At 41.8% G+C, this 26,174-nt stretch overlaps 1 protein-coding gene across 1 annotated transcript in view; it reads left to right on the top strand.

Annotated features, from left to right (window-relative positions):
• Positions 1 to 25,290, top strand: part of LOC121518188 (myosin-7B-like) — a 40,134-nt gene extending 14,844 nt beyond the window's left edge. The window contains exons 13-46 of the mRNA XM_041800439.1: positions 1,713 to 1,831; positions 1,946 to 2,095; positions 2,218 to 2,388; positions 2,491 to 2,670; positions 3,953 to 4,085; positions 4,172 to 4,248; positions 6,160 to 6,247; positions 6,485 to 6,602; positions 6,693 to 6,816; positions 8,122 to 8,258; positions 8,353 to 8,523; positions 8,636 to 8,720; positions 11,024 to 11,266; positions 11,358 to 11,534; positions 13,413 to 13,558; positions 13,816 to 13,906; positions 14,010 to 14,167; positions 15,867 to 16,098; positions 16,298 to 16,424; positions 16,573 to 16,691; positions 16,778 to 16,974; positions 18,737 to 18,920; positions 19,022 to 19,187; positions 20,282 to 20,406; positions 20,492 to 20,607; positions 20,716 to 20,902; positions 21,148 to 21,357; positions 21,436 to 21,561; positions 23,620 to 23,710; positions 23,868 to 23,947; positions 24,036 to 24,140; positions 24,215 to 24,310; positions 24,518 to 24,661; positions 24,741 to 25,290. Coding sequence (XP_041656373.1) covers positions 1,713 to 1,831; positions 1,946 to 2,095; positions 2,218 to 2,388; positions 2,491 to 2,670; positions 3,953 to 4,085; positions 4,172 to 4,248; positions 6,160 to 6,247; positions 6,485 to 6,602; positions 6,693 to 6,816; positions 8,122 to 8,258; positions 8,353 to 8,523; positions 8,636 to 8,720; positions 11,024 to 11,266; positions 11,358 to 11,534; positions 13,413 to 13,558; positions 13,816 to 13,906; positions 14,010 to 14,167; positions 15,867 to 16,098; positions 16,298 to 16,424; positions 16,573 to 16,691; positions 16,778 to 16,974; positions 18,737 to 18,920; positions 19,022 to 19,187; positions 20,282 to 20,406; positions 20,492 to 20,607; positions 20,716 to 20,902; positions 21,148 to 21,357; positions 21,436 to 21,561; positions 23,620 to 23,710; positions 23,868 to 23,947; positions 24,036 to 24,140; positions 24,215 to 24,310; positions 24,518 to 24,661; positions 24,741 to 24,752 — 4,685 coding nt within the window. The 3' untranslated portion in view covers positions 24,753 to 25,290. The remainder of the gene's footprint in view (positions 1 to 1,712; positions 1,832 to 1,945; positions 2,096 to 2,217; positions 2,389 to 2,490; positions 2,671 to 3,952; positions 4,086 to 4,171; positions 4,249 to 6,159; positions 6,248 to 6,484; positions 6,603 to 6,692; positions 6,817 to 8,121; positions 8,259 to 8,352; positions 8,524 to 8,635; positions 8,721 to 11,023; positions 11,267 to 11,357; positions 11,535 to 13,412; positions 13,559 to 13,815; positions 13,907 to 14,009; positions 14,168 to 15,866; positions 16,099 to 16,297; positions 16,425 to 16,572; positions 16,692 to 16,777; positions 16,975 to 18,736; positions 18,921 to 19,021; positions 19,188 to 20,281; positions 20,407 to 20,491; positions 20,608 to 20,715; positions 20,903 to 21,147; positions 21,358 to 21,435; positions 21,562 to 23,619; positions 23,711 to 23,867; positions 23,948 to 24,035; positions 24,141 to 24,214; positions 24,311 to 24,517; positions 24,662 to 24,740) is intronic.
• The last annotated feature ends 884 nt before the right edge of the window (positions 25,291 to 26,174 follow it).

Below are 26,174 nucleotides of genomic sequence, written 5' to 3'. Positions count from 1 at the left end.
TTTTCTTTGTGTAAGTGGTTTAAAGTATCAAAATGAAAGCTGCAAGCTTTTCCTGACACACGCAGTCAGTCACACAATACACGCCAACGTTAAACTCATAACAACAGTTAGCTTCATATTAGCACCGTTAGCCTGTTAGCACATCTAAGCTGGCCGCTATCATGACTAAGCAGCCTAAAACAGCCAAATACCATCCTCCACCGACAACAACGAAGCATCCAAACACAGAACAAAAGTGCTCTGTTGACTGGACACTGCGTTACAACTCTATATTTCAAATGAAAAACGAGTCTTACCGTCAGCTGCTAATATCAGTCCCCATGATGCTATCACTGTAGCCTCCAATAAAGCAGTAAATCCAACCATCCTGGTTTATTTGGACTAGTCCCCAAAAGATAAAAGCTCCACAGCAGGTGGTCCGGTCCAGTCCTCCTCTCACTGACGGATTATCCAAGACTACTTCTGCTAATTAGCCGGCGTGGGCCTCTCTCTGTCTCCGCTGCTGTATCGGTGTTTATACAGTTCCCTTCATTTCAGCCTCTTCATTACTCACAGCGGTGACATAAATCCCTCCATACCGCTGATGATATTAAGCCTTTGGTTAACCAGGAAAACCTCACTTAGATTAAAATTCTGCTTTATGCAAAAGCTCTGGTCAAACTTCCCCTGCAGAGTCTCCAGCAGTAATGAGCAGGCGCAGTAGAGAGATAGAGTCGCGTTGACGTCATTGTGCATACACAATTAGCCATGTGCTTGCCGCAGGACAGTAGATGTAGTAAGATTAGGCAACTTTTAGTTTATATTAACGCATTCTCGCCACATATCTTCTAGGTTACACAAAATACAATATGCAAGTATTCAGTATTTACTTATCTGGTCATTTGCATGTTTTCTGCCGGACATTTTGACCTGTTATATTTTTATCCGCCCTATCTCCGCCCTTTTTACCGGACAATGACCGGCAAACGCCGGCTAACGGAAACTCAGCATACAGACAGCCAGAAACTAACGATAACGTTAGCCTGTTACTTGCATTGCTGGTGTGAGGGGGTGGCTACGAGGACATGATGGGGAGAGGGCGACTGAGCTGGACGGAAACTCGTCACTGGTATCTTTACTTAAAATGGCAGGAGTTTCCTCCTCCTGCTCCTCGGAGCGTTTCTCAGTGAATTTAAATAAAACAAGCTGCTTTGCTTTGCCATGTTGACGTTTCATATTAGCTAATAGCTAAAGTTACCGTCTGTGTCAGTCTCGTTTTCCAGTTCATTTTTTGCCCTTTTTAATCCATTTTTTTGAAGTCTAACATTACTTTCTAAATATTTTAGTCAGTTTGCCCAAGCACATTTTTGACATGAGCAAAAAGCGGAATGTGGTTTAAGAAAAGTGATTTACATTTTATTTAGGCTATATTGCTCTACAGTAAAAAAAAAAAAAAGTTAAGTTTGTTGCTTTTATCAGAGTCATTATTCAGGTTAGAAATTAAACGTGTTTTTCACAGCTGAAATTTAAATGGACCATGATTTCCTGACTTCCACTATAGTATGTGTTGTATTTGTTTAGGCTGGGCTAATATATATATATTTCTACTATAGTATGTGTTGTATTTGTTTAGGCTGGGCTAATATATATATATTTCTACTATAGGATGTGTTGTATTTGTTTAGGCTGGGCTAATATACATATTTACCATAGTATGTGTTGCATTTGCTTAGGTGCGGATAAGGCGGCGTATCTGATGGGTATAAACCCCGCTGAGCTGCTGAAAGGTCTGCTCAACCCCCGAGTCAAAGTTGGGAACGAGTATATCGTCAAAGGGCAGACTGTAGAACAGGTAAGTCATCATCAACCAATCAGTTACAGTCAATCCTGTCTTTCTCTGTCTGTAAACACGTTAGAGTATGCTGAACATGAACGCCTGCCATCCATCAATCTGTTGATTTTATAGGTGAACTACGCTGTAGCAGCTCTGGCTAAAGCCACCTACGACCGGATGTTTAAGTGGCTGGTGAGCCGGATCAACTCGTCCTTGTACACCGCTCTGCCTCGTCAATACTTCATCGGAGTCCTCGACATCGCCGGCTTTGAGATCTTCGAGGTAGGGAAGACTATGACGGACTTTTCAAGATGCATTTCTACTCTCTCCAAACTTTAGTGCCGACTTTCCTGAACTTTTTAAGGGTTTGACGTCGGTCTTTCCTTTGACATCTCTTCCTGCAGTTCAATAACTTTGAGCAGCTGTGCATCAACTTCACCAACGAGAAGCTGCAGCAATACTTCAACCACCACATGTTCATCCTGGAGCAGGAGGAGTACAAGACCGAGGGCATCGAGTGGACCTTCATAGACTTTGGTCTGGACCTCCAGGCCTGCATAGACCTCATCGAGAGGGTTGGTTTAGTTGTGCTGTTGCTAATTCTTCTTCTTTAAGTCACAGTGGGGCATGGTTTGGTTTAAAGAAGGTTTCTCTTATTAAATGTTGTTGTATTTCAGCCCATGGGTATTCTGTCCATCATGGAGGAGGAGTGCATGTTCCCCAAGGCCACAGACCACAGCTTTAAAACCAAACTCTACGATAACCACCTGGGGAAGTCGCCAAACTTCCAGCGGCCGAGGCTGGACAAGAAACGCAAATATGAGACGCACTTTGAGGTGGTTCACTACGCCGGAGTGGTGAGTACTAGTTTATTGTCTTTGCTGATGTAAAAGCCTGTTAGAACGGATAAATCCTGATTTTATATCATGTTTTCACTAAATCTTCTCCAAAGCCGTACTTCTCTGTCAGACTGAATAAGATTGTCCTCCAGGATTTTCCTATATTTTCCTCATTCACTTTACCCTCCACCATTATAAGCCTTCCAGGGCCGGCTTCCCCACAGCATCCCCACAGCATCCCCACAGCATGATGCTGCCACCACCGTGCTCCACAGTGGGGATCACTGGTGTGCACAGACTTTTTCAAGGGCAGGGGCGAAAAGAAAAAAAAGGGCACATACAGCGCATTCTCACCACTGAAGAGGGCACTAAGTTTGGCGTGTTTTCGAGGGCACTTTAGAAATGTTTCTATGTTCTACAAATGGCACATTATAAACCCTAAAACAGACTAACTAGACAGATTACTCAATTTAGTTTGTAGTTAGGATCAGCATTCACAAGAACTGTGTAGATTCAACGTTGGACTGTGAAGAACACACAGAAATAAATAAATAAATCCCTAGGGGGTCTGGGGGTCTTCCCCCAGAACATTTTCAATGAAGTAGATGCCATTTCCTGTATTCTAGTGCATTTTAACACCATATTAGCACCAGATAATCCAAACTGGTTCTGTGAGATATAGTTCTGGCTCAATATAGATCAAAAAAGAGCCCAACATAAAAGTCATTGCAACAGTAGTGTTTTTCCAACCGGGAGGGCACTCAAGCACGCGTTTTTACCAGCCAAGAGGGCAATTAAGTGTTTTTTTTTTCACCCATGAGGGCAGTTCAGTGTGTTTTGCCAATGAGGAGGGAACTTTAGCATGTGTTTTGCCACCCAAGAGGGCACTTTAGCATGTTTTTTCACCCAAGAGGGCAGTTTAGTGTGTTTTGCCAACCAGGAGGGCCCTTTAGCATGCGTTTTGGCTTTCCAGGGCACTTTAACATGCATTCTGGCTCCCAAGAGGGCACTTTAGTGTGTGTTTTGGTTCCAAAAAATCCATCATGGCGGACATATTTCAACACTTTAGCTGGACCAGAAAACCTGTGTGCAGGTTAGTCCCCAAATATTCTGCACTATAGGATAGAGTTAGCAAAACACGACCACGTGGAAAAGCAAGTCAAAGATTTTCCGGGGCGTGGATGGCACAGTTGTTTGGGGCAGCCTGGGTTCAAATCCAGCCTGGAGGCCTGTCCCAACTTTCTAATGCCTGTTTCTGATTCTGTCCACTGTCTTTCTCTGTTCAATTTTCTGATCGTAGGTGCCGTACAACATCACAGGCTGGCTGGATAAGAACAGAGATCCTCTGAATGAGACGGTGGTCGCTCTGTTCCAGAAATCCTCCAATAAGCTGATGGCTGGACTGTTTGAGAACTACATCAGCTCTGACATGGGTAAAAAGACGCACTCTTTAGAAAAATAAAGACATGAAATATAAGCGTTACTGTGTTTGTAAATTTGTTTTTTTGTCGTATTTCAGCTGGTGATCCAAAATCTGAGAACAGACAGAGGAAAAGGAAAGCAGCTTCTTTCCAGACAGTTTCACAGTTACATAAGGTCAGATCTTCATGCCTTTATTTCTGACCTGTCTTTAGGATGTTCCTCCACATAATGCATTTTCTTATAATTATAATAATTGCACAGAATAACGTCAGGAATGGAAATTGTATGTAAATTCTGCCAATATTTCTCAAAGGCCTTTGCACACTTTTTTTTACCCAATTATGTTTTATGGCGATGTCAACCGTGACAGATCAGAGTAAGCGTCAATCCCATTTCTACCGCTTAGCCCTTATCTTAGCCCCGCCCCTTGATTTTGCATGTTCATGTCAGGTGAAGGGGTGTCTGCTAGGGTCAAGGGCAGGGGTGTCCAAACTTTTCTACTGAGGGCCACATACAGAACTAGATCAAAATTGGAATTTTAGCTGAAATTGCGTGGGGATGCTGAGAGCTGAATTGTGGAAGAACTGCTGAAAATAGCCAAAGGCACAAAAATAGCTGAAAATAGCATAAAAAATAGCATAAAACGCCATAAAAGTAGCCTAACATGGCATTCAATAGCTCAAAAAAGGATAAAAATAGCTAAAAGTAGCCTTAAAAAGCTGAAAATAGCATAAAAATAGCATAAAACGGCCTAATAGTTGCTGAAAATTGCATTCAATGGCTGAAAAGGCAAAGAAATAGCTGAAAATAGCATGAAAATAGCCATATTTAAAAAATTATGAAAGTTAGAAATGAGAAAAGTCATAGCAGTTGAATGACGAAGAAACTGAATTTTTTAAAGTTGAAACGGTGTTGATACGACAAAGTATGAAGGAGGAGATAGCCGGCGCGGAAGAATAATAATGAACAAAATGGCCGACGTGACTATCAACGGTGTGGATGCTCAGCATCCCCACTTAATATGTAAGACTAGTGGGGTCACTTTCATATTACCCACCTTGCAGCGATTTAAGTAAGGCTAATCCCATGTAAGTTAATACATGCTTAGTGACAGAATACACCTAAATGGCTTGTTAATGGCTAACAAGGCAAATAGACTGCTATTTTCAGGATTTGAGGGAGCCACTCAGATTTCAGGGGGCCTGTTTGGCCCTGGCTACCACAGGATCTTCTCCTGATTACTGTTGGTGCTGTAATAATCCATCAGGACATTATTAACAGTTTATCACAGTTTGGACACACCTGGTCAAGGGCTACATAGGCCTTGAAACAAAGATTTTTCTGGACCACACTAGAAACCAAGGGGTATGATGAATTTCCCACCATGCACTGCGTTCACTTACAAAATGGCAAAACAGACCACGAAGGAGGCGCATAAATGTAAATATTTTCAGCCTTTATAAATGATTATAGAAAATAAACTTAAAACAAAAAGTAAGGCAATTTGTGTTTGGTAGATTATTTCTTTGTTGTAACAATGCTTCTTGGTAAAAAATCTTATACCCCTGGAAAGCCTGTTTATTACCCTTTTAAATGATGCCACATTTGTAAGGATCATGCATTTGTGGGATGAGCAGCAGAGCTGAGTATGTGGGTTGCGCCCTTGAAAAATGTACCAAATCTTCTCTGCCAATGCCAAACAGCTTATTTTGCTGTTGCTATTGACTCTTGTTTTGACCTTCTGGTACCCCCAGGTGATGCCAATCAGGTGCCTGATTGGCAGCACCTGTGAGCATGGGCTAAGGGGTAGAAATGGAATTGGTCCTTAGAGTCAAAATTTGTACTGTGCAACCAAGAAAGACTGGACTGAAAGAGCTTTCCAGCTTGGCACAGCGCCGTGATGCACAAGCTTGTGCAAATAACTGAAGGTCTCCTTTTTCAAGGAGTTAAACAACCACAATAAGACCATTTATGCTGCAGAAAATACATGCATCAAAGTCGATGTTTCAGTAAATGAGGTTGAAAACATTTTAAAAAATCAGTATGCTTAGACCTTTACTCTTGTCCATGTGTGTCTGAATACAGGAGAACCTAAACAAGCTAATGGCTAACCTCCGCAGCACTCAGCCTCACTTCGTCCGCTGCATCATCCCCAACGAGAGCAAGAATCCAGGTGAGCAAGCAACCACACCTGCAGCCTGCAGATATGTAGCTGCAATGTGCATCACACAAATAGACAATATAGGGAGAGGAGGCAATTTTGTTCCATTGATGCATAAATATGTCAACACTGGTGTGTGTCGTGTGGAATTTCCCGGCATTGGAATTTTACTCGCATTCCCTCATTTGCACAGGTTTACTGTGTGATCTGCAGAAGTAAAGCAGATTAAATGCTTTTTGTCTGTCTCAGGTGTGATAGATCCCTTCCTCGTCCTCCACCAGTTGAGGTGTAACGGCGTCCTGGAGGGGATCAGGATTTGCAGGAAGGGCTTCCCAAACCGGATCTTGTATGCTGAGTTCAAACAACGGTCAGTCTCAAACTAAACCGCAGAAATACGAGAAGTAGACGTTTCAGCTGTTTGTAGATCATCTTCAATAACTCACGCTCTTTTCCTCAGTTATCGCATCCTGAACCCCAGTGCGATCCCCGAGGACTCGTTTGTGGACAGCAGGAAGGCAGTGGAGAAGCTTCTGGGCTCTTTGGACATAGACCACACCCAGTACAAGTTTGGACACTCCAAGGTGCAGATAAAGAGGATGCTGTGTGTTGTAGGGTTTTATTATTTAGAGCAGTGGTTCTCAACGTTGGGGTTGGGACCCCCTTGGGGGTCACGAGACACTGAGAGGGGGTCACCAGTTGCCTTCAAAAAATGGGGAATATTTTTTAAATGATATAAAACTGTAGTATTAGCCATTGTAATGAAAAGATGTGCATGAAACGAGTTAAATGTAAAATAAAAATGTTTTATCAGTAGCAACCTGAATAACTGTTCCATCATTATGGAGTTGAAAAGCATGTCTAGCTGTAATGGGGTTTTTATATTGAAAATATATATTTGTGCCACTTTCCCTACCCAATTTTGCCACAATAACCGCAACTTTCATCAATTTTAGTACAATTCGGACCCTTTTTTGCCACTTTTTACCCATGTTAGCCACTTTTTACCAATTTTGCCTTATTTTAACCACTTTTCCCCACCAAGTTTAACACATTTTAACGTATTAGTTACTCTTTGCATATTGTTGCTTCTGTTGACCCATTATTAGCACAATTAGCCCCTTTTATACCACTTTTGATGCCCATTTTAACCACAGTTTTCTATTTGTGATGCCCATTATGCCAGTTAAACCTATTTCTGCCACATTTTGCCGAATTTTCTGCCTCAGTTTAGACATTTCTGCCAGTTCCAACAACCTTTTTCCACTTTTAAATCCCATTTCACCAATTTTCTACCTGTTTTGCCACTTTAACCCATTATTGCTATTCTTTACTTATCATTTGCCACTTCTAACCCATTTCCACTACTTTTATAATCCCATTTCACCACTTTTCTACCTGTTTTGCCACTTCTAACCCATTTCCACTACTTTTATAATCCCATTTCACCACTTTTTCCACCAATTTTTGCTATTTTCAACCAATTTTTAGCACTTTTTACCCACTTTAATTCTGTTTTTAAGAAAATGGGTTTACATTTTTAAAAAGGCTGTATACTAAGGCACAAACAAATAAGAAAAGATATTTGGGATATTTGTAGCTTTGATAAGAGTGGTTATTATTCAGGTTAGATGTATAGATATCACAACATAACTTCAACATGGGCCCCAAGTTTGAATGGGTCAGAGAAAGCCCCCCCTTATGCACGGCTTTGTCTCCACATGACTATTCTTAATTGTGCATGGCTGTGGTTAACCACCTCAGGGTATAGTGGGGGTCCCCAGTCTCTGGCTCCTTTATTTTGGGGGTCACAAGCTAACAAGGTTGAGAACCACTGATTTAGAGAGTCGATCCAACCATGTTCGATATCTTTGTCCTCTTCCTTCCAGGTGTTTTTTAAGGCTGGTCTGCTGGGCCTGCTGGAGGACATGAGGGACGCTCGTCTCTCTCAGATCCTCACCATTGTCCAGGCCATGGCCCGAGGGAAACTGATGAGGATGGAGAGAGAGAAGATGATGCTGCGGAGGTCGGCGTGATGATCCCTTTACAAACAAAGACGAACATTTAGAACCCTCGGAGTGACGGTAAACTAACATGGTCGTTGCATTTCTTCCTCTCAGAGATGCCATCACGGTGATCCAGTTCAACCTCCGAGCCTTCTTCTCCGTGAGGACTTGGCCCTGGATGATGCTGTTCTATAAGCTCCGCCCCCTGCTCAGGAGCGCCCAGGTGGAGAAGGAGCTGGCTGCCCTCCATGAAGAGTTCAAAAAGTTAAAGGAGGCTTTTGAAAGGTCCGTTTGTACCAGTTCACCGTGATGTTTAAGGGTTTCGACGAATAAATTCAGATCCAGTCCTGCTCGGTTTTTAATCTTCTGTCACTTTGGTTTGTTGTTTCTCCGTCAGGTCGGAGGCTAAGCGTTTGGAGGTGGAGGAACGGCAGGTGGTTTTGGTTCAGGAGAAAAATGATCTGAGTCTGCAGCTCCAAGCTGTAAGTCAAACCAGAGAAGAAATCTCACTTTAAGTCCTTAAAAACAAACGTACACCTGGAATGAGTGTGCAAACTGTATCTTTTAGTGGATGTTTGCGTGCACACATATCCACAGGTGCTGATTTATGTCTGTGCTTAAGACCCAGTACGACTTGTTGCTAATTTGCAAAGCAGTGAAATGCCGTGGACATGCATTTGTAGGCTGACGCTGGAGGCTACTCAAGGGACTGCAGGGTTTTCAGGACTGAACGGTGCTTTAGTAGTGACCATCAGCTTCTGGTTGCACCCCTGAAATTGTGACCCCAGGGAGGCTGACTCTGGTCAAAACAGACTGGATGTCAGTCGTCTTGGGAGCCAGACGTTGCACAGGCGTATGCAGCTTGGCTTGAGACCATTCTTGGAACAACAGATGCCTCTCTAGATCCTGAGTTTCTGGGCAGACTTCAGGTCCGGTAGCCTGGATGCTGTCAGAGAATGCATCTAGAGGTTACTGGGGGGGGGCTCATCTCTGAGGTAACCATTGATATCACTGAAGCGGGTCACAGGGCAAGACCTGATGGAAAAAGTGAACTGGGCTGAGGCTGCAAGGCCAATGCAGAAGGAAGCAGAGGCCAGGGTTGGCTTGTTTGAGATGGTCAAGGGCTTCCTGGGCACAGGTAATTCCTGTCCAGCGGGGGACCCCTCCACCAACTGTCGAGGACAGATGGTGAACAAGCTGAAGGAAGGGAAAACATGAGGTGGTTAAATGTCCCTCCTGTAGTTGCAAGCTCTAATCTGCTCCATATGGAGAACAGGCATCATCCCTACTGACTGAAAGGAGAGGGACCCAACTGCAGTCAAAATGGCCGACATGTGCATCGCTATACATCCAACCCATGCCGGAAGTCCCAAGCAGAGGTTTCTTCTTCATGTTGGACTCAGCTGCCAGTGTTTGTCAGTCTTTTTCGTGCCTAAGCCTAACCCTTGGTGCTGGATCTCAAATATACCACCTTCTCCACTGCCTTACCCTGAACCTAACCACTCGGGTTTTAATGCCTAAGACTAACCTTAGACATATGGACTTCCGGTTGAGACTTCCGGTATGGATTGGATGTATGTCGGCCATCTTGTCTGCATCAAGGTACTCTTGACTGAAAGAGGGGCATTGTTGGAAAGGGTGATGGGCGAGAGTATAACAACTACAGGGGTATTACACTTTTCCTCACTGAGAGCTCTCAGGAATTCAGTCGAGGGTTGCTTGCAGCCTATGTTGACTTCCGAAAGATGTTTGGCTCGATGAGTAAAGATGCCCTCTCTAGGATCCTGGAGCTCCATAGGACCCAGCTGTTGTCTGCCCTATGTTCTGGTCCAGAGAGTGCCTCGAGTCCTGGTGGCTCCACCTCCAACTTCTTCCCAGTTGATTCTGGGGCAAGGCAGGGGTGTCTTAGCTCATACGCTCATCAGTACCTGTATGGACTGGATAATGGGGCAGGTAACAGAGGTTGCAAAATGTGGAGTGTCATTTGATGATATTTAGATCTTTGATCTGGACTTTGCTGATGATGCTGTGAACCCTGTGGGGGCTCTTTATTTTGTGAATGAGGAGGCTGAAGCGTTGGGAATGCACGCCTTCAGGGTCAAAACAAAGATCCAGGTATTTGACCACAAACTTGGACTTGCTCACAGATAGATACTCACAGTCCTTAGTCCTTGATCCTCCTGGTCTTCCTGTACTCTTGTGAGGCCTGGACGTTGACTGATGGCCAGAGATCAGCAGCTGGACTTCTTTGTGATGACTTCTCCGTGGGGCATTTTGGGTATCATTGGAAAGACTGAAAGTCTAATTCTGACATGCTTAGGAGAGCAGGGATAGGAATGGTCAGCTTCTGGATACAGGAGAGGCAGAGGCTCCTCAACGGGCCCCCAATCCAGCTCGCCACATACTTGGGTCCCAGGACCCGTTGGGTTGGGCCAGACCTTGGGTCCAGCCACAAGCACAGTGGAGGGGTCAGCTGGGAGGACACCTGAAGAGAGGAGGCATGGGCCTTGAGAGGGCCTGGACGGTGGCCATCATAAGGCCAGAGCAGTACAGGACCGAGGCTGATGTGGCAAGTGCCAAACTGGCATATAATCCCATGCCTGAGCTGACTATGTTATACAGTCATCTGCAGTTTCAACTTGAATTGATTGGTTTATATGACCTTATACACCAATTGTCATTGATCAATATCAACAGAGTTTAGCTACTTTTATCAGTCAATCTCCAGGTGACCAGTAATTTCCCAAGGTAAACCCACTGTTTTTGGTCCCTGTGTACCTTTCAGGAGCAGGACAATCTGACAGATGCAGAGGACCGCTGCAACCAGCTGATTCAGTCCAAAATCTCTCTGGAGTCAAAGCTGAAGGAGATGCAGGAGCGTCTGGAGGACGAGGAGGAGGTCAGCGCCAACCTGGCGTCCAAGAAACGTCAGCTGGAAGACGAGGTTACTGCCCTGAAGAAAGACGTGGACGACCTGGAGATGACTCTGGCGAAGGTGGAGAAGGAACGCCACGGAGTGGAGAACAAAGTACGACCACAGATATCAGCAGGGTCTCCTGGATTTTATATTTTGTCAAGGGGTGGAGCTGATTGGTTAATGTTTAATTCTTTCCATCCAGGTGAAGAATTTGTCCCAGGAGATGTGCGTTCTGGATGAATCCATCGCCTCTCTCACCAGAGAGAAAGGAGCCCTGCAGGAAGCTCATCAGCAGGCTCTGAACGATCTCCAGGTTCAGGTCGACAAAGTCAACATGCTGGCCAAGGCCAAGACTCGGCTGGAGCAACAAGTGGACAACGTAAGACTCCAAGAGCTGCCTTTGAGTTTTGTCTGGTTTGTCTTAGCCGTCTACTTACATGTCCCCACCTGTCAGATGGTTCAACCCATTTTAGGCATGTTGCAACAAATTAGATCTTAAATATCAAATATTTGATACAGTGCCTATAAAAAGTATTCAAGCCCTTGGATGTTTTACCCTTTTTTTGATTTCATAAATCAACCATGGTCAATATTATTTGGCTTTTTTGACCTAATGAAGAAAAAGAAAGAAAGTTTTTAGTCTGACGAGCCGAAAATGGAGTTTTTTGGACATCAGACAAGCCACCAAACACTGACATCACCACAAACACACCATCCCCACTGTGGAGCACAGTGGTGGCAGCATCATGCTGTGGGGATGCTTCTAGGCAGCCGGCCCTGGAAGGCTTTTAAAAGTAGAGGGTAAAATGAAAGCAGCACAATCCTGGAGGACAATCTTATTCAGTCTGTGAGAGAAGATTTATTTTACAGGAAGACACTGAGCCAAAGCATGAGCGAAGAGTAAAACATCCAAGGGGGGAATACTTTGTATAGGCACTATACTTGAACCTCTAAAACCTCCTATATGGCCAAAAGGACTATTTAAATGCCTTTTAATGTTAAATGATAATATGTACATGGTCAAAGACAACTATAAAGCCAAAAAGGAACCTAAAATCAAAAGGACGTAATCCATTTAGAGCAGTGTTACTCAATCTTACTCAACCAAAGAGCCAAATTGTTGAAAAATACCTTTGCAAAAGCCACAATCTAAGGGTTGAAAAGTGGCAAAAACAGCTTGAAGTAGCAATAACAATGGGTTAAAGGTGGCAAAAATAGTCAAAAAGCAACAAAAATGGGTGAAAATGGGGAAGAAAAAGGGTCAGAAAGTAGCAAATGGTATTCAAAGTGGTATTCAGTGACAAAAGGTAAATTAGGTGGGTGAAAATGGAGAGAAAAAACTGAGAAAAAGGGCAAAAAATTGATAAAATTGGTAACACAAATGGGTTAAAAGTTGCAAAAAAGTGGGGAAAAAAGTGGCATTTAATGGCAAAAGGTAGCTTAAATGGGTAAACATTGGAAAGAAAAGGGCAAAAAAAAGGAAAAAAGGTAGGAAAAAAGTGGTATTTAATGGCAAAAGGTAGCTTTAACGGGCAACAATGGGATATAAGGGGCAAAAAATTGAAAAAGTGGCAAAAATAGGCAAAAAAGGAGGGGAAAAAATGGTATGTAATGGCAAAAGCTTATATGGGTAAAAATGGGATATAAGTGGCATAAATAGGCAAAAAAGGAGGGAAAAAGTGGTATTTAATGGCAAAAGGTAGCTTATATGGGTAAAAATTCGATAAAAGTTGCAAAAATGGGATGAAAGTGGCAAAAATGGGGGGAAAAAGTTGGAAAAAAGTGGTATTTAATGACAAAAGGTAGCTTTACTGGGTAAAAATGGGATATAAGTGGCAAAAATAGGAAAAAAGGAGGGAAAAAGTGGCATTTAATGACAAAAGGTAGCTTAAATGGGCAAACATTGGAAAAAGTGGCAAAAAATGGAAAAAAGAAGGAAAAAAATGGTATTTAATGGCAAAAGGTAGCTTTGACAGGCAAAAATGGGATTTAAGTGGCAAAAATTGGAAAAAAATGGCAAAAACAATCAGAAAATCACAAAAGAGCCACATGAGGCTCCAGAGCCACGGGTTGAGTATCACTGATTTGGAGGACTCTTGAATCTTTACTGATAAACCTGACCAATCCACAGAAAGGAAACCCAAAAAACACCAAAACCCTCATCAGTAAAAACAACCGGGCCAACCAGAAGACCTTTGGAGCCTCATAATGACCACACGATTCTGGTTCCTAACAGTCTCTTCCTTCATCCCTGCAGGTAGAGAGCTCACTGGAGCTGGAGAAGAAGGCACGAGTCGAAATGGAACGAACCAAACGAAAGCTGGAGGGAGATCTGAAACTGTCCATGGACTCGGTGAAGGATCTGGAGGGCCAGAAGGAAGGTCTGGAGGAGAGACTGAAAAAGTAAGATGAAGAAATACACATCGAGGAGTCTCTTAGGGGAGACATTAGCTTTGCTCTCACTAAGACAGTCCCATCATTCTATCACATACACACGTCTTCTTAGTCCACTTCCAAGTTTTGTAGCATGCAGAAAACAACCAGAGAATGATAATTCCAAGACTAAGATGAACTACGAAAGAGGACTGTTTTGAAACCATGAGCCACTAGTGGTCATTAATGATAAACTGTGTCCTTTTATCCCTCATCCGTCCTTAAAGGAAAGACTTTGAGCTGGGTCAGTTCCAGTCCAAACTGGAGGATGAGCAGAGCATCAGCGCTCAGCTTCACAAGAAGTTGAAAGAGCTCCAGGTGGGTCCGACTGATCTAAAAACTAAAACCGCCGTCATGTCCTGATCCCGCCTCCCCTCAGTGCTGCTGATGACGGATTCTGTCGTTGTGTTCGCTCTCTCAGACTCGTATCGAGGAGCTGGAGGAGGCGCTGGAGGCGGAGCGGGCGTGGCGAACCAAAGCTGAGCGCCAGAGGAATGACATCACCAGAGAGCTGGAGGACCTCGGCGAGAAACTGGAGGAGGCGGGAGGAGCCTCCGCCGCTCAGATCGCCCTCAACAGGTCATTATTGACATTACAGTAGCAACGATAAATTCTTCTGTCAAGAGCCAGAAAGCCGCTGATTATTTTGGAATTTGGATTTTTTTTTCTTGTTTTTTTTTTTTTTGTATTTTGGGGAAATATTTGGGGTTAGGTTTGTATCAGATTGTATCAGGTTTGTATTAGGTTTGTAAATTTTGGAGTGTTTCAGTCGCATTTTGGCGGAAATTTCCTTCTGAATCTTCAGAAATTTTGGAACTGTATTTTTAACCCCTTAATGCCTGTTGTCACATATTCGATACACACTTTTATGATACCTCTATCTAATCAATCTGCTCAATAAATTACTCCAAAAAACTTATGAATACAATCTGATAATGATAAAAATGCCTCAAGTGGATTATCAATTACCAAAAACACCTAATGAATGAAATGAGATACTAAAAGTATAATTGTAAAATTTTATAGAAATTTTGATTTTTTAAAATTTCAGGAGAAAGTTTAATGAACATTTCCGTTTCAAAAAATTAGAATTTTCTGGCTATTATTTGTGTTTTCAGGAATCTGATTGGCTTTTTTTTCTTTTGAACTTTTAAGATTTTTTATGTAAGTTAAAGGTAACTTGTCTGAATATGTTTTAGAGATCTTTTAGTATTTTAGAGGAAATATTTGGGGTTATGTTTTTATTTTTTAAAAAGGTTTTGGGGAAAATTTGCTTTTACATGTTTTTGGCTTTTTTTGGTAATTTGGGAAATTTGTTTGCATATTTTGGTAAATTTGATTGAATTTTTTATGGAAATTTTGCAGTTATGTTTTTTAAAAGGTTTCATTTGAAAATTGTGGGGAAACTGACTTCAAAATTTCCTGGTATTTTCATGGGAATTTGGGAAATGTACTTTTAATGTTTGGGAATTTGATGTGCATTTTGAAGGGGCAATTTGTTTGGAAAATTACAGCATTTTTAAGGGTATTTGGGAAATTATTTTTGGATATTTGGGGGAATTTGTTTGGAAATTATCAGGCATTTTCACAAAAATTGGAGAAATATATCCATAATACTTTGGAATTTTATTTGTATTTTTTGGTGGATTGTTTTGAATTTTTTAGGTATTTTGATGGAAATTATGTTACTTTTTTGGTATTTTTTTGGTAATTTTATCCAGAAATGGGGTGAAAGTATCCTTTAACATTTGAAAGAATTTTCATGGAATTTTCAGGGAAATTTGTTTGGATATTTGGGAGAATTTTCCCTCATTTTCGTGCAATTTTGGAGAATGTCTTTGTAAATATGTAGAAATACGGTTAGACATTTGAGAGGAAATTTGCTTTGACACTTTGGGGAATTTGCATGAATTTTGGGGGAAATTATTATTGGTGTTCAGACTTTGTGATAAAGTTTGGGGAATATCTGAAGTTTTAGGGAATTTGTGAGGATTTTGGAGGGAAAATTTAAAACTTTTAGTATACATTTTGGTTGATGCTTGGCCTGAACCAGAGAACCAAGAGACTTTGGACATCATTTTTGATCTAAACTACTTCCTGTTCAAAGGTGGGGCTTGGGTTTCAAATCGATCGGGTCCTTCTGGTCCCAAATAAGAGGCAGAAATTAAAAATGCATTCAAAGAACCGCTCAGGTCTCAGGAGGTTAAAAAATAAAACATTTAGAATGAAAACAACTACCTGACTGTGTAAAGAAGTGTCTTAACACCATGTCTCACAGGAAGAGGGAGGCTGACTTCTTGAAGCTGCGGCGGGAGCTGGAGGAGGCGGGGCTTCACCACGAGGTGACGACCGCCACCCTCAGGAAGAAGCACTCAGACACGGTGACGGAGCTGAGCGAGCAGATCGACGCTCTGCAGAGAACCAAACAGAAGCTGGAGAAGGAGAAGGCCGAGTTCAGACTGGAGAACGAAGACCTGGCGACCAACATGGAGCAGCTGTCCAGATCGAAGGTAAAAACCGATGAACCCGCCTGAGAAAGTAAAGGAGCAATGCAAAGATTTAAAGTCTAGCAGGCAGGAAGGCTGGGTCTTTTCTTAAAAGACAGAAAATTTCCCTGGAAAATGTTGGACCTGTTTCCACTAGAGAGGCTTTGTATGCAAAACTATTAACCCACATACTGTATACTGAACAAACCTTTGCTTTGTGAAGGGAGCTGTGGAGAAGATGTGCCGGGTTTTTGAGGACCAGCTGAATGAGAGTCGGAGTAAAGCAGACGATCTGCTGAGACAGCTGACTGAAGTTTCTGCTCAGAAAGCTCGAGCTGTCACAGAGACTAGTAAAACACACAAACATTACGTTTTTATAATGATCAGCCAATCTAAGATAAATCATAATAAATAAAATGTGTTAAACATGAAATAATGCTGATCAGGGCCAAGGTTTAAAGTCTCACCTTCTTCCTTTGTCTCTTTTTCTTCATCTAGCCGAGTATAGCCGCCGTCTGGAGGAGCGGGACTCTATGATCGGTCAGCTCCAGCGCTCGAAGACGGGGATTTCCCAAAACTTGGAGGATCTGAAGAAACGTCTGGAAGAGGAAAGCAAAGTAAGATAGAGTCTGATCAATTACGGCAACTCTTTATGCTTTGGAGGCTAAAGCATACATAAAGTAGATAATATCTGTGTTTCCAGGCTCGTGTATCTCTGGCTCACGCCATTCAGTCGTCCCGTCATGACTGCAGTCTGCTGAAAGAGCAGCTGGAGGAAGAGCAGGAGGCCAAGGCTGAACTGCAGAGGGCGCTGTCTAAGGCAAACAGCCAGGTGGTTCAGTGGAGAACCAAGTACGAGACGGACGCCGTGCTGAGGATAGAGGAGCTGGAGGAAGCAAAGTACGAAACTCTGGGTTACTACCACTGACTGTACCACTTCAGCTGTCCTATCAACATAAAAGCAAAAAGCCCAAAATATTCACAAAAAATACAGAAGTCCCAAAGAAAACAAAGATTTTCTAGCTATCTTTGCAAAATGAGTGAAAAAAGAACAGACGGATGCATTTTTGTCAGAGGCTTCCACACATCAAAGACTTTAACCTTTTGAGGCACAGTCCTAACCGTCCTAAACTCCCTTTACCAGCTGTAAATGATTTCCACAACTCTTTAGTCTTTATTTTTCCACTTGCATGGATTAAACTTAGATTTGTATTGTTGTGATAAAGTATTTGCCCCTTCCTGATTTTTTATTTTTTTCATATTTGTCACAGTTTCAGATAATCAAACTAATATTAATATTAAACAAAGATAACCTGGGTAAATACAAAAGTCAGTTTTTAAATTATGATTTCATATATTAAGGGAAAAAGTCATTCAAACCTACCTGGTCCTATATGGAAAAAGTCATTGACCCCTAAACCTAATAACTGGTTGTTCCATCCTTGGCAACAACAACTGACAGCAAGCATTTGCGACAATTGTCAGTGAGTCTTTCACATCACTGTGGAGGAATGTTGTCCCACTCTTCTTTGCAGAATTGTTTTAATTCAGCCATATTGAAGGGTTTTCCAGCATGAATGGCCTGTTTAAGGTCATGCCACAGCATTTCAGTCAGATCTAAGTCCAGACCTTGACTAGACTACTCCAGAACCTTCATTTAGTCTTTAGTCCATTCAGAGGTGGACTTGCTGGTGTGTTTGGGATCATCGTCCTGCTCCATAACCCAAGTGTGTTTGAGCTTGAGGTCATGAGCTGATCGCCGACATTCTCCTTCAGAAATGTCCGGCCATCAGTTCAAAAGTCTTGGGGATTATCAGGATGTTTTAAGTCACATGTGAGACGAGCCTTTGTGCTCTTTTTGGTCAGCAGTGGTTTTGGCCTTGGAACATTCCCATGATGCCATTGTTGCCCAGTCTCTTTCTGATTGTTGAATCATGAACTCTGACCTTAACTGAGTCAGTGAGCCCAGCAGGTCTTTAGACGTTGTCCTGGGTTCTTCTGGGACCTCCTGGATGAGTCATCCATGTGCTCTAGGAGTCCTTTTGGTAGGCCAGCCACTCCTGGAAAGGTTCGCCAGTGTTCCAAGTAGGGCTGGACAATTGATCACAAATGAGATTAAATCGCAATGTGGCCTGCTGCAATTTTCAAATCGCAGAAGCTGCATTATTTCTTTAACTTGAAATTTGTGTCAAAATACCAGTTTAAAAGTTGTTTTTGCAGCAAACTGGCCAACTATGGCCTACCTTTGCCAACACTTTTCAAAAGTTGCCAATTATGACCTACTGTTGCCAACACTTTTCAAAAGTTGCCAATTATGACCTACTGTTGCCAACACTTTTCAAAAGTTGCCAACTATGGCCTACCTTTGCCAACACTTTTCAAAAGTTGCCAATTATGACCTACTGTTGCCAACACTTTTCAAAAGTTGCCAATTATGACCTACTGTTGCCAACACTTTTCAAAAGTTGCCATCTATGGCCTACATTGGGCAATGATGGAGGGAAAAAGGCCCGAACATCTGTAGCTTCACCAACATTTCCTCCATTGCCTTTGAAGATGATATAATCAAAGCTTATACACTTTCCATACTTTGGGATCTTCAGATCTTGTAGATCTTTTCCACGGTGCTGTAGTCGACTTTTGGTGTTGTGTCCGTTTGTAGGAAGAAGTTGGTTGTCAAACTTCAGAATACAGAGGAAGCTGTGGAGGCATCTCAGGCCAAGTGTTGTTCCCTGGAAAAATCCAAACTGGGTCTGCAGACAGAAATCGAAGACTTGGTGGTTGAACTGGAGCGATCCAACGCTGCTGCTCTGGCTCTAGATAAGAAGCAACGCAACTTTGACAAGGTGAGTCTGAAGCAGCGGGCGTGTCCACCTATGAGGAACGTCAGGGATGTATCGACCTCGTAGATGAATCGAGCTTTAGTTTTGCCTGTCTTTTTCTGCAGTTGCTCGGTGACTGGAAGCTGAAGTTTGAGGAGAGTCAGACGGACCTGGAGGCGACTCAGAAAGAGTCTCGTAATCTGAGCACAGAGCTCTTTAAACTGAAGAACGGTTATGAAGAGGCTCTGGACCATCTGGAGACTGTTAAACGGGAAAATAAGAACCTGCAGGGTAAGCTCTCCCTCGCTCTAGATCTGCTTCTGACTGTAAGAAGACACTCATAGAGAGGAGGTCCCTCACTCATAGGCAGTTAGCGACTCTCCATCAGGAAATTTGGGTAAATAGCAGACAAAAAATGTTCACCACTTTAAAACAAAAAAAAACAAATTTTTTTGGTTAGGTCCACATCTTCTTAAAGGGGCAGACACCTTCAATATTTCTTTAATGTGATCATCTCATCATTGCGACTGGTGTGATAATGTTGTCATCGTATAGTATCGTATCGCATTGTATCCTTTTGTATCATATCGTTTTGTATTGTACCATCCTACACCATACCATATCACATTGTATCCTTTCATACCTTATCGTTTGTTTTGTATTGCATCGTACCGCACCGTACCGTTTCGTATCGTATCAGATTGTACCATATCGTACCATACCACATTGAATCGTACCGTATCGTATCGTATCATACCATATTGTATCATATTGTTTCGTACTGTACCGTATTGCATCATATCCTACCCTTTCATATCGTATCGTATCATATTGTACCGTATTGTATCGCATCGTATTGTACCGTATTGTGTCATACTGTACTGTGTTATATTGTGTCATATTGTATCGTATAGGTCATATGGTATTGAATCATATCATTTCATATCATATTGTATCATATGGTATTGTACAATATTTCAGAGGTCCCCAAACTTTTCAGCCTGCGACCCCCGTTATAACAGCTTCAATGGCCAGGGACCCCCACCTTCCCTGGATGTGGTTAAAGCGTAGGATGTTCCACAAAGCATTGTGTACAAATGTACATTTTAGGTAGTTTTTGTATATTTTATATATATATGTATAAGCAAAAAACTATATTTTCATTTTAAATTCAACTCATTTTGACATATTTTTACAAAATATACTACTTTAAATCATATCAAATTGTTCGGATATTTTGGAAAGCATTCCATAACCCCCCCTTCAGGACCCACACTTTGGGAACCACTGCTATATTGTATGGTATCATTTTGGTCATATCTTGTATTTTATTGTATTGTGAGTTTTGGATTTTAACCTCAGGGTTTTTCTTCAAACTCTTCCAGATGAGATTTTGGATCTGACCGACCAGATCAGTCTTGGTGGTAAAACCATCTATGAGCTGGAGAAAACAAAGAAAATTCTGGATGTGGAAAAGAGCGACATCAGAGCAGCTCTGGAGGAAGCTGAGGTAGACACCATGTCTTCTTTAGACTCCAAAGACCAAATACAAACAGACATCGATGCCTACGAACTGCCATGTGTCTTCCTCTCAGGGTACTCTGGAGCATGAGGAGAGCAAGATTCTGAGATTTCAGATGGAGCTGCAGCAGATGAGGATGGAGATCGAGCGCAAGATTGCAGAAAAGGATGAAGAAATTGACAACCTCAGGTAGAAAATGTAGTCGATGAAATCTCAGGGGTGTAGTGATAAATTAAGATGACCTTGTATAGATGATCAATAATGTAGTCCAGAAGTAATACTAACGGTGTCCACTAGGCGGAGCCAACAGAGATCTCTGGAGACCATGCAGGCCAGTTTGGAGGCGGAGGTTCGTAGTCGCAGTGAGGCGGTTCGCCTGAGGAAGAAGATGGAGTCGGACCTGAATGAGATGGAGATTCAGCTGGGACACGCCAACAAGCAGGCGGCCGAGAACCAGCGGGTCATCAGACACCTGCAGACACAGGTACGCTCGATTTACCTCCAATAGAGGTTTACGGTTAAAATAAACATCAGTCACTATGAGATGCACCTGCAGATCTGACTGTGGCATGACCTTAAACAGGCCTTCATGCCGGAAAACCTCCAATGTTTCTGAATTAGACAGAACACGCCTTCAGAAGTTGGACCAGGACGGTTTATTTTGATGTTGCTAAATAAAGAATATTGTCATTTCCTGCTCTGACATCATCACTTCGTGCCCTCTGATAGGTTAAAGAGCAGCAGGTGGAGCTGGAAGATAAAGTCCATTTAACCAATCAGCTGAGAGAACAGATTGTCCTGTTGGAGCGCCGTTGTTCTCTCATGACGGCCGAGGAGGAGGAGCTTCGTGGCGTTCTGGAACAAACCGACCGTATCAGAAAGATGGCCGAACACGAGCTGGTGGAGGTGTCGGAGAAAGCCAACCTGCTCGCCACTCAGGTAAAGACAAGCCCTCTGATTAAATCCATGAAAACTTCACATACTTATCAGTCATCTGTTTTCCTGTCCGTGTTGTAGAACGCAGGTTTGGCGAACCAGAAGAGGAAGCTGGAGTCCGATCTGTCTCTGCTGAGCGGGGAGGTGGACGAGGCAGTGCAGGAGAGTCAAAGTGCCGGGGAGAAAGCCAAGAAGGCGATCACCGATGTAAGTCCAGAACACTTCCTCTACTGACCTCAAAACTATCCTGACAGTCGGCTACAATGGAACAATAGAAAAAGACAAAGCAAGGTTTTAGAAGTACTCAATAGTTGTTAAAGGACAAAAAAATCAAGAAATATCAGGTTACAAACTAAAAACAATAACCGGAGTATGGATAAGATTAGCACATCGTCTGCATAAAGGGACTTACAATGTTGTCAATCACCATCTTTAACTCTCCAGGCAATGTTAGACATGACTTTATGCTGTAGAGCTCAACAGTGTGGTTCTGGAAGTAAAATTCCCATTAATTTTCTCCATAGTGGATTTGATTATTAGCCATATTTTCATAAATATCCAAGTTAGACTCACCATTATCGACCTGAGCGTGAAACGATGGAATATGCCTCTGTAGGGAACAAGAATTTTTAAGATATCACCCTAAAATACCTCAGTGCCCACAATCCTAGATTGTGATGGTGATGTCTCTGATTGGTGGAGTCAGCGACAACCACAGAAATGTCTACCGTGCCCATGGACGAAGACTGATGACCGTTGATGGCAACAAAACAGGCTGCTGCAGCATGGAGCGATTACTACACAAACTAGGACATAACATTATAATTTAAAATGTAACTACTACATTTAGATACTGTATGTTTAGCACAAAGGTACGTACAGGTCATTCAGAAACTAGACCCCTTTCACTTTTTCAATGTTATGTTGCAGCCTGATGCTGCAGTTGTTTAAATACATTTTCTCTCTTATTAATCTACACTCTATTTCCCATCGTGGCAAAGTGAAAACAGAACTTTAGTAACTTTTGCAACTGTATTAAACCTTAGGAGATCCTAGGGACAGTTTGTGCCATTCAGTTTTTATTTTCAAGCCATTTTGGCTGCGTAGAATGAATATAGCTCAAATTTTCCAGAGGATATTTATTTAAAAAAGCGTGTAGAATTGTCATCTCATTACCTTAAATTAGATTAAAATGGCTAAGCCACACAAAAACCGGCACATTTGTTCCTTTTGGACTACTAGCTTTCAATTTTTGATTTTTATATTTTTCCACCAGATGGTGCTACGCAAAACTTTTCACTGTTTTCTGCAGGGGTGCCTTGCTACTGAAATGATTAGTGTGTGTCGCTGCTGATGTTGAAGTGTGGTGTGTGTCTATAAGAAAAAAAGATGAGTGTGTATTTTATTTGAGTTTTTGTGATTTTGTTCTTTTAAAGACAGTGGAGTTTCTGGCCTTTAAAGGGTTAAGATCCCAAAAATATAATTAATATTTGATATGGATTTCTCAAGCTGAAGTAGTTTTAAAATATTGAGTCGTTTCAAGTGGGGAAAATATATATTTTTACAACTGATTTTAGGAAGATGGCAATTTTTATCTTTTATGACCGTTAGTGTGACTTTTTTTTAGATCTGACCATGTAGAAAAAATAACAATGTATCAAAATTAATGTTTCTGCCAGTCACTGAACCATCTCAGGGCCCGACAATAATAATAATTATCAAATACTCCTCGAATTGTATTTCATGAAAATTATTTTTATTTTTTAAATAAAAAAGTGGAGTTATGCAAACATACTGGCTCTTAAAGGGTTTAAATCCCCAAAATATAATAAAAGTTTGATGTGTATATGTCAGGCTGAAGTAGTTTAAAAGACTGGCTTGTTTAAAGTGGAATAAATATATTATTATTATTATTATTACAGCTGTTTTTAGGAATGGACATTTTTTGTCCTTAGGACCATGAGTGTATTTTTTCTTTAATCTGACATGTCAAAAAAAAAAAAAAATCAAAATCAATGTTTCTGCTACTCATTGAACCATCTAAGGGCCTTATAATAATAATAATGATCAAATACACCGTGATATGTATTTTACTTAAATTATTTTTCTTTTTAATGTATTTTTTTCTATAAAACAGTGGAGTTGTGTAAACATACTGCCCCCCCTCCAAAAAATAAATAAATATATAGAGCATGAGGGGAAGCAGTGAAGTGGAAATACCTTAAATCTGTGTATTCCACTGATGATCCTGTTTTGTGGGAGCAGGCGGCTCTGATGGCTGAGGAGCTGAAGAAGGAGCAGGACAGCAGTAACATGTTAGAGAGGATGAAGAAGAACATGGAGGCCACAGTTAAAGGTAGAAACAACACCATGGAGACTGGGTAACTCTTTATAACAAGGGCCATAATAAATGCATAGCTAGCTGCTGGTAACTTTGCTGTTTTTGGTGTTTCTTATTGTTAAGTCTTACCTGCTGAGTCCGTAGATGTTCACTGTGTTTGTTTTGGTCGCAGAGCTGCAGATCAAACTGGACGAGACGGAGCAGATGGCGCTGAAAGGAGGAAAGAAGCAACTTCACAAGCTGGAGACCAGAGTCAGTGAATGTTTCTGCAAAATGAGTCACTGAATAAATCAGCAGGATGTCTGAGGGGTAAGTTTCAAACATGAGTGTTGGTGTGCAGGTGAGGGAGCTGCAGACGGAGCTGATAGTGGAGCAGAAGAAGAGCGAGGAGTATCAGAAAGGAGTCCGCCGCTACGAGAGGAGATGCAAAGAGCTCATGTACCAGGTCTGATCCTGATTAACTCCCGGCTGTGGGGCAGGTTCCATGGCTCTAAAGGTTCTCTTTGTGTGTTCCTGCAGACTGAGGAGGACAGGAAGACTCTGCTGAGGATGCAGGAGCTCATCGAGAAACTTCAGACCAAAGTGAAGAGCTACAAGAGGCAGGCAGAGAGCGCTGTGAGTTTCTCTCTCTTAAACTAAACCAGATGATAAAGGCATGAGACCAGCAGATGTGCCCCAACTTTTTTGGAATTGGGGTTGTATATCTTGACAGGAAGTGGTAGGGACCAACAACAAGAGACCCCCAAAGCTGGCAGAGCCGGTTTGAGTCCAATTTGTGGTTCCTAATCAGTAAACACTGTTGTTCCTATGTTTGTCCACCAGGAGGAGCAGGTGAGCTGCAGCACAGTGCGATTCAGGAAAATCCAGCACGAGCTAGACGACGCCGAGGAGAGAGCCGACATCGCCGAGACCACCGTCAACAAGCTGAGGATTCGAACCCGCGAACAAGTGACTAAGGTCGCCCTGGTGAGTGACTCTGAGGTTGTTAACGCACTTTCTTATTTCAAAATAAAAGCCTTCTAACCTGCTGTTTCCATCCCTGCAGATCGCTGAGTGAAGCTTTGGCCGTGTTTCTGCCGTTTATGTGAAGAGTTTGAGGTGTGCTGTGTTTCTGTCTGACATGTTTGTGCTGTGACGTCCACGATCATGGATCCTATCTACGGCTAAACCATGGGGCGTGCTTCTAGAAATCTCCACGCAAAGGATGCTGAGATGGTTGGTGCAAGAAGTGTCAAGGGCAGTGAGTCAAGAGTGCTTAAGTGATGAGGGATGGAGTTTGTTGTAGAAAGTTTGAGGCTATGAAGATTTGACTCTGAGTACATGTAGTTTGATAGAAAAGGTGAGATGGTGGAAGAAGAGAAGTATAAATCAGGTTTCCAAGCGCAGCCCTGGTACGTTAAAAAATAAAATAAAAAATAGAAAAAGATATTTACGAATGTGTTGAATTTCTGTAAACAGAAGGTTAGCCAAACTTGATTTTGCAACTTTCTCTTTGAGTGGAAATCTGTACCGTTTTTAAAATGAGAATGTGCATGATACTTGAGCTGTGTAAGTTAAAACAGGGTGAGAAATATTTATATAGAAATAAGACAGAACTTTAGGAGCTGGAACTGATGAATGTTGTGTTAATGGTTGACTTACTTTATTTGATTAAACCTTGTAACTCCTGCAAACGTGATATAAATCTGTAGTTTTTAATGCAATGATCGGTTTGTTAGTGGGAAGTAGAGAAATGAAAGTTGTAGTTGTTTTATACTTTTTATAACTGCCAGTGGGTTCTAGTAAGCTTAAGTCACATAAAAAATACACCCAAAGCGAATATTTTGTTCGCCATGAAACAGGAAGTTTTCCCCCCCAGAGTCTTAAAACATCGGTAGAGCCATTAATCTTAGCACAAATTTTTTGTAATGAGAAAATGAGGGGATTGATACCAATTTTGGAAAATTCTGCAAAATCCAAGGGGTTCCCTGAGATTTGAGTCCCTAGTGGGGGTTCATCTGGTCCAAATAAAATGTAAATTGTAGATTTACAGATACAACTTCTTTTGCACATGCACAAAACTCACAGGACAAGGCTGTACTGGCTTGTCAAAGTTTAATGTCTCTCTTAAAAAAAGCAAGTTACTGTCTTAAAAATACAGGGTACAACATTTCTGAGACCAGAATCAAATCATGAATGGATGAGAAATTTTAAATTATAGTAAAACAATAAAACTGGCAGGGTGAACAATGTTTCAGTCTGTTATTTATAATCTTTACAGATTGCTGTTTTGACATTTTAATTCACTTTACCAAGATTCATAGCTCTACCAATGTTTTAAGACCAAAAAAATACTTCCTGTGTCATGGCGAACAACAACAAAAATTTCCATGACTACATTTTTTATATGACTTGAAGAACGGCTGGCTTGAACCAACTTACAGTTGTAAAAAGGCTACAACAAACAAACAGTGACCATAAACATTTATTTCTCATGTTC

This window comes from Cheilinus undulatus, linkage group 11, assembly GCF_018320785.1.
Source record: "Cheilinus undulatus linkage group 11, ASM1832078v1, whole genome shotgun sequence".
In the NCBI taxonomy this organism is placed as follows: Eukaryota; Metazoa; Chordata; class Actinopteri; order Labriformes; family Labridae; genus Cheilinus; species Cheilinus undulatus.
This window is presented reverse-complemented; position numbering and strand designations above follow the sequence as displayed.